Genomic DNA, 7,645 nt, shown 5'->3' with positions numbered 1-7,645 from the left:
TGCAGTTCAAAGCCAGCCTGGCTGGTGGCTCACGCCTATAATCCTCGCTACTCAGGAGGCTGAGATTTAAGGATTGCAGTTCAAAGCCAGCCTGGGCAGGAAAAGTCTGTGAGACTCTTATCTCCAATTAATTACCAGAAAAACTGGAAGTGGTGCTATGATTCAAAGTGATAGAGCACTAGCCTTGAGCAAAAGAGCTCAGGGACAGCACCCAGACCCTGAGTTCAAGCCTCAGGACCCACCCAAAAAAAACGGAAGAATTTGAGAAGTTATAGTCTCTCAGGCCAGTCTTTTCCAGATTTGAACAATTGTGCCAGCTCAAAGTTTCTTGTGACTCTGAGAAGAATCTGGCTTGCTGCACTGCCTTCGATTCCCACAGGCATGATAGTCCATTGGCTCTGTGGGTCCCACCCGGGAGTTCGCCCCACTGGACATCCTGTTTCATAGGCACTGGTGCCCCATGAAGTGGTAGATTGTATGCATGTGCCAGTGGCTCACGCCTGTAATCCTAGCTACTCTAAAGGCTGAGATCTGAGGTTCATGGTTCAAAGCTAACCTGGGCAGAAAAATGTCTCTGAGACTCTTATCTCCAATTAACCACCAGAAAACCAAAAGTGGCGCTGTGGCCCAAGCGATAGAGAACTGGCTTTAAGGGAAAAAAGCTCAGGGACGGCGCCAGGTCCAGAGTTCAAGCTCCACAATTGACCAAAAAGAAAGAAATGGTAGGTTGTTTTGCTTTGGGCACTTTGTTCTGATCTACGTGAAAATTTTTCTGTTTGGCAGATCCCATCGTGTTTCTGAGTCAGGGGACCTCAGGGACTGCCACCAACCAGCGGCTTCAGGGGAAATCTGGAGCATTTTTTATAAGCCTTCCACTTCCATCTCCATCTTTAAGAAGAAGCTCAAGGGTCAGAGTCAACAAGATGATCGGAATCCCCTTGTAAGTGACTAGAACCCCACGCAGGACGCAGGACACAAGGTGTCTCTGGCTGAAGGCTGCTGGGGTTGACCCTCCCCTTGTGTTTCTCCCGACTCTTCCCTGCCTCTCTCTGCCTGGCCTGCTGGGGGAGTCCTCCTGTGCACTGAAGAGGAGCCCCATGCTACCTGGAGGGCGGAGCCCAGAGGCCAACTGCTTTAGCACCTGCATTTAGGAGAAAGACCCAAGGCCCAGGGCCCCGCCCTTCCTGTCTCTCTCTGGTCTAGCAGTGGGGTGTTGGGACAGTGGAGCTGAGACAAGAGAGGTGTTTGTGGCTGGCACTAGGCTCAGGTCATTCAAGATGACTGTTGGGTGGTGGGTAGGTTTAGTGTGTGAGTTTTTCTTGCTTCTCCTCTGCTTTGTCCACACACAGATCAGTTTCCCCCTGGTCTTTACAGTTTGGAACAGGACAGACTGGAAGCATACTCAGGTTCTCTAGAGGTTGGCCCGCTCACCTGCATGTGTGGCCTCTGAAGTCCGTGCTAGCCGGGGCCTTGTTCTCTGGATGCTGCCCATCCCGGGCACACGTGGGCAGAAGGTCCATGGGCACATGGTCCTCGTCCATGTGCTTCTTGCTAGAGGCTTCTTTCCAAAGCTCAGCGGCCTGGATAGTGAGCTGGAGGAAGGCAGATGAGCCCAGGAGGCTTTTGTAACTGCTTGTGAACTGGGTTTATCTGGCCTGGCCCCAGCAGCTGGTGGTTCTGTGGAGCCTGAGCCCGGCCAGTCTCCCAGGTCCTGTCAGCCGACTCTCCGTTCAGAACAGGGAGTATAAAGACTCTGGTGTGGCCTTTCGGGTGGCATGTGTGGGCTGGGCTGTGGGGCCTGTGTGCCCATGTGAAATCCATCCCAGAAGCTGGGGACCAGGCAGGTTAGGAAGGGAGAAGCTCCCTGCCCCATACCCCCTTGCCCTCAGGCAGGAGTGGATGAAGGTTGGTGAGGACAGGGAGGCGTCGGGAACTGGAGACCCTCCAAGACTGAGCCAGGCGCTCAGTCCCTGTCCTCGGGCTGGGAGCATTAAGTGCCTTCTCTAACTTAGAGGCTCTGCCATGGGAAGGGGCTCTTTAACAGCATCTGAGGAGGGCAGCCCAGGCCTGGACCTTTGTCAGCATGTGGCTTTCCTGCTGAACTCAAGCCCTGGTACAGATTGTGCCTCTGGCCTCCTGGATTTCCTCCCCACCTCCCCCAGGTGCCTAAGCCCCTGCCCTTCCTGGGGTCCTGGATGGAAGGCGGTATGAGGCTAGCTGGGAAGTGCCTGCAGAGAGACACCAGGAGGCCACGAAAGTCCAGGAGAAGTGACCATTTACAGAGAAGAGGCAGTGTGTCCCTAGGTGGCCTGGGACCCTGGCCCAGCACCTAGGAGGGCCTGCGGAGGGCACAGAGCACTGGGCGCCGACCTCACACTTTGATCTAGAGAGGGTGGTCACCCTAGAGCAGCTGTCCACAGGACCCTGGGTCTGAGGACAGGCCTGTCATACAAGGACCACTGGAAATAGACTGGCGCCTGCACTCTGCCCTCCCAGCTCCCCGTGGCTTTTGGGGAATCTCCTCTACAATGCGAGCGTCTGCTGTGTGTCATTCAGAGGGCTTGTTCTCTGAGCCGGCCCCGTACAGCCCAGAGAGCGTGGGATCTGGCCATGGAAAGGCTCGGCTGCCCACAGGCCTACCACCCTCCCCCTCATGCCTCCCCCCCCCAATCTCATCTCAGAGCCAGGGAGGCCAAGCCCCAGCAGGGGGCTGCAGCTGACCAGCCCTTTCTCAGAGCCCCAGAAGGGCAGGGGGTGACCCTGTGCTCATCCTGCTCCTCTGGGCTCAGCTCCCCATCAGGAAACCCAACCCCACCTCAAAACAGCATAGGGGACAGAGGCCATAAATTGTCCGGGCCCAACTCTGTCACTGCACGACCATGGGCTCTCTTAGGATCAGCCAGCAGCACCCCACAGAGCCCCTGAGCTGGTGGAGATCCTGGTGGAGGAGAGGAGCCCGAGGAGGGTGGAGAGACTAAAAGGGAACCGGGGGAGCGAGTGCTGGCAGCAGTCTGGCCACCCAGTCTCCATGGCCGTGGCCCCTGCATCGGCAGGTGGGAGGTGCAGGGTGCCTGGGCGCTCCCCCACTTGGCTTGCACCTGGCGAAGCAGAGGATGAGCAGGGACGTGCCCGTGCCACCCCTCATCTCTCAGGACGAAGTGGGGGGCCAGGTGACTGGGCTGCTCTTCCCTCGAGTGTGGGCTCCAGCTCCAGACTCCAACCCAGCCAGAAGCCCCCAGGACCAGAGCCCTGGCCCCAGGCCCACCCTAGGCAGAAGTCAGCCTGCCCTGGATCCAGCCCAGGCTGCTTGCCTGACACCTACAGGCCATCCCCGGCCCCCAGGGCCACCGCGCACTGAATCTTCACAAGCACTTAGAAGTGGACGGCCTCCAGGACCCAGCCTCCCTGTCCGCTGGGGCCAGGCCAGGACCCCCACTCCGCAGCCCTGGCACCTGGCACCTGCTTGAGTTTTCCACTCTTGGCTCAGCTTGATGTTTTGATGTCTGCTTTTGTTACTACCTTTTGATGTTTTCCTGGTGTCTTTGTTTACTTTCCTCATTGTTCTACCTCCTGGCCAGGTCTCGGCTCAGCTGCTCTGGCAGGAGGGGTGTGTCAAACCTTGCAGGCCGGCTGTGGCCCGGCCCTTCGGCCCTTCGGGAGGTCTGGGCTCCAGACCCCAGGCAGGGCCTACACACTCACCAGACAGAAGCAGGCATGGGGGACAGTCAGGCAAATGTCCCCATTGGGACGAGTGTCCTTAGGTCAGAGGCTAGAAGTCCCTTTTCTGTCTGCACGGGGAGCTGCTGTCCTGGGGTCTGCGCGGCGCCAAGACCTTCCCACACCCAAACTCACCTTCCAGCCGGGATTTTGACTTCAGATGACAAGGCTTTATTTGTAAATATGCTCTTAATATGCAACTTTGAGAATAAAATAGAAACATCATGTATTTTAAAATATAAAATGAAGTGTGACGCACTGTATACAATTTAATATATATATTTTTAGCATTTTGTTATTTAAGAAAAAGGAATGTAATGGTACTTAACTTTTACAAAAGAGAGAAAAAATGTTATTTTTACCGTCTGGAGAAAATAAATATTCTCATTGTTGTAGAAACAGCAGGGGGCCCAGGCTGTGTTTTTATGGGGGCTCCCAGGGACTTTGGCACGCAACGGGTTATGGAATGGTGGTGGGGCCTGGTGAGCACCAGGCCAGCCTTGGCTTGCCTTGCCTGGGACGTCCTAGTCAGCACTTCACCAGGAGAGGGCGCTGTGTCAGCCACAATCTCCACCTGTACCTGTGTCTGAGACCCCATGAAGCTAGGTGAGAGAATGTCTCTCTGTGCTTATGTAATTACCCCCAACCCCTCCTTCCTCTTCTCACTCTTTTTTCTTTTCTCTTCCTTCCTTCCTTCCTCCCTTCCTTCCTTCCTTCCTTCCTTTCTTTCTCTTCCTCTTTTTTTTTTGGGGGGGGGTCAGTCATCGGGCTTGAACTCAGGGCCTGAGCGTTATCCCTGAGCCTCTTTGTTCTCCAGGCTAGTGTTCTACCACTTGAGCCACAGTGCCACTTTTGGCCTTTTCTGAGTAGTTTATTGGAGATAAGGGTCTCATGGACTTTCCTGCCCAGGCTGGCTTCGAACTGTACTCCTCAGATCTCAGCTCCCTGAGTAAGCTCAGATTACAGGCATGAGCCACCAGTGCCTGGCCTCTCTTCTTTACTTTCCTGGAGCTTGAACTCAGGGCCTGGACACTGACCCATTCCTGGGCTTTTTTATTTATTTTATTTTTTTGGTCAGTCATGGGGCTTGAACTCAGGACCGGGGCACCGTCTGTAAGCCTTTTCTGCTCAAGGCTAAGGCTCTACTACTTTACCCACAGCATCACTTCTGGTTTTCTGGTGGTTAATTGGGACATAGAGTCACACAGACTTTCCAGCCAGCCTGGCTTTGAACCATGATTTTCATCCTTTCGTGTAGCTAGGATTACAGGTAAGAGCCACTAGCACCTGACTTCTTTTTCTTCAGGTGTCTTGTGCATGCCAAGCAAGCACGCTACCACATTTGTCTAGCTGAATCCATGCTTTGGCTTTTGTTTTTGAGCTGTGGAGCCTAGGTTTGTTCTGAACTCCTGAGCTTCAGCAGTCCTCTTATCTGTGGCTGAGACTACAGGTATGTATCACTGAGTCCAGCTCAGCCCTTTTCAGGAATATTAACAGCAGCTCCAGGGCTGAACTACCTGCTGTGCAGCCTGCAGGCGCTCTACTCTTACGCATTATCATATCCCAGCTACCCCTGTGTTGCCCGTGAAGACCGGAGGCCCAGCAAGGCAGTGTGGGACAAAAGTTGGGAGCAGAGCTGAAGGATCCAGCAGATTCCAATTTGGAAAGATTTCTTCCTCTCCGTTTAGAAAGGCAGACTAAAGGCCAGGAGGCATGCACATACGTAGGTCCAGGGAGGGATGGCAGGGCCTGTTGAAGGCCCCCCCAAAAAAAAACACCTGTTCACGGCAGTCACAGCACCTGCCTTTGTGCGGCTGTGGGTGGTGAGAGTGTTCCCAGGACGTGGCAGCTGTTCCTTCTATTCTAGGCTAGAGTCCTGGTTAAGTAAGAGCAGGGCTGGTGGCTCATGCCTACAGGCTGTTCAGGAGGCTGAGATTTGAGGATCATGATTCGAAGCCAACCCAGGCAGAAAAGTCCATGAGACCCTTCAATATACTACCAAAAAAAGATGGAAGTGGAGCCGTGGCTCAAGTGGTAGAGCATTAGTCTTGAGCAAAAGAAGGTCAGGGTCAGTGCCCAGGCCATGAATTCAAGCCCTAGGACCAACATGCACACACACAAGAACAGAAGTGTGCGGTAAGATGCTCAGGTACTCAGCTTGGAGCCAGGGTGGGGAGAGGCGCCTGACACGGTGATCAGCAAGGCATAGGTCATCTGAGGAGTTCCACTGGGATAAGTCCAGCCACATCTCTGTGGGCCATCAGGGCAGAGCTGTCCAGTAAGCACTGGGCAGATGGGAGAAGACCACACAAATCTGGCCTGACCAGCTCCACCCATGCCAATGGGGCGGTCCGCCCAGGTGCTTCTCAAGAGCATTGGATAGTCTGAGGGTCAATCCTGCCCCTCACCTCTGCCCCCCCACCCCGCCAGCTCCCAGCCCCCACCTCTTCGCAGTGTGACAACACAGTTAAAGGCCAGCATGACGAATGTTTATCTTCTCTGACTTTCTTTCTCATTCCCAGAAGTCCTGTCCTTCTCCTTCCGGGAAGGAGAAGATTTGTAATGACAGGAAATGGCTGGTGGAAAGCAAACTAGAGTAGGATTTCTTACACAAGTTGGGCAGCAACAGAAAAATAAATAAATGCAGCCACAATGGAGAAGTGTCCTGCCTTCAGAGCCCCCTTTGGATTATGGGACAATAGAGGCAGGAAGAGGCCTCTGAGCCCATTTGAGTGGACTTTGGGGACTCCCTGACCTTCACAGTGTCAAATGCCCTCCCCACCCCCAGGAGATGGCGGGGGAGGGGGGGCAGGAGCGTCCTCCTTGGTGAAGCATCCAGTGACCGCTCTCCCCATGCAGAAGGAAAGGGCTGGACCAACAGGACCTTGTCTCCAAGCCTGGGGGTCACGTGGCCTCTCTCCCCCCTGTGCCTTGGGCATGGGCAATCGCACCAGGGGCTCTGAGTCTGGGAGATGTGGGAAACTTCGATTTCTCCAAAATGGGGGACCCCCCCCTCCCACCCACTCACAGAAGGTTGCTTTTGCTTCTCTGAAAGGGACAGTTCGTTTGGGGGTAGAATTTTTTAAAGGTCAGGAAAAGCAACATCGGCCGTAGCTGGAAGTCATTTCCGGTCTCCAGAGAAGACTACAGCTTGCAGGGCCCAGGCCTCAGGCCTCAACTCGGGGGTGGTGGGGAGAGGCAGGGCCAGCCCACGGCCAGCCCCCTCCCCGGGGTGGTTGCTAAGCTCCGGCTAACCTGTTAGCACAGGGTGGCCATGCAGGGGAAGGGGTTCCACAAGACGCATGGGGACGGGGTGTGTGTGGGGGGTCCAAATGAGAGGGAAGGCTGAGCTCCTCGCCCCAAGGGAGAGACTTACGAGGTCTGAAGCTGCTCTGACGTGTGCAATGAGCAAAGCTGCCGACCCCACTCAGCTTACAGCGCCATGGGCGCTGTTCAGACGGGGGCCACTGAGCATGGAAGAGCTCGCAGCGGGGCCTGGAGCACAGTGGGTCGATCGAGGGATGGGCAGTAACCTTGCCCGGTGGCTTGCTCAAGTTCAGGAGCACACTAAGATTTCAAACCTCATATTTAGCCAAAGACGGGGGACAGCCATTTTTGTTTCTGTGCCAATCCTGGGGTTTGAACATAGGATCTTGCTCTGTTTGAACACAGGACTGGTGCTCTATCATTTGAGCCACACCTCTAGTTTTGGCTTTTTGCTGGTTAATTAGGGATAAGGGTCTCTCATCTTTGTCTGCCTGGCTGGCTCTGAACCTGGATCCTCAAATCTCAGCCTCCTGAGTAGCTAGGATTATGTGTGTGAGCCACCACACTCACCTCATGGTCAGCTTTTTATATACCTTTTATATAGCTGAGGAAAGCTTTTTTTTTTTTTTTTTTGTCGGTTGTGGGACTTGAACTCTGGGCC

General features: G+C 54.5%; 1 protein-coding gene across 1 annotated transcript in view; it reads left to right on the top strand.

The window, feature by feature from the left end:
* LOC105984168 overlaps nt 1–7,645 on the top strand; it is a 94,110-nt gene that overhangs the window by 38,813 nt on the left and 47,652 nt on the right. Inside the window, exons 9-10 of the mRNA XM_013014270.1 lie at nt 784–940; nt 2,894–3,053. Of these exons, the coding sequence (XP_012869724.1) occupies nt 784–940; nt 2,894–3,053 (317 nt within the window). The remainder of the gene's footprint in view (nt 1–783; nt 941–2,893; nt 3,054–7,645) is intronic.

The sequence above is a fragment of the Dipodomys ordii genome, unplaced genomic scaffold (genome assembly GCF_000151885.1).
Source record: "Dipodomys ordii isolate 6190 unplaced genomic scaffold, Dord_2.0 Scaffold23, whole genome shotgun sequence".
Taxonomy (NCBI): Eukaryota; Metazoa; Chordata; class Mammalia; order Rodentia; family Heteromyidae; genus Dipodomys; species Dipodomys ordii.
Note: the sequence above shows the minus strand (reverse complement) of the source record. Positions and strands in the feature narration are given on the sequence as shown.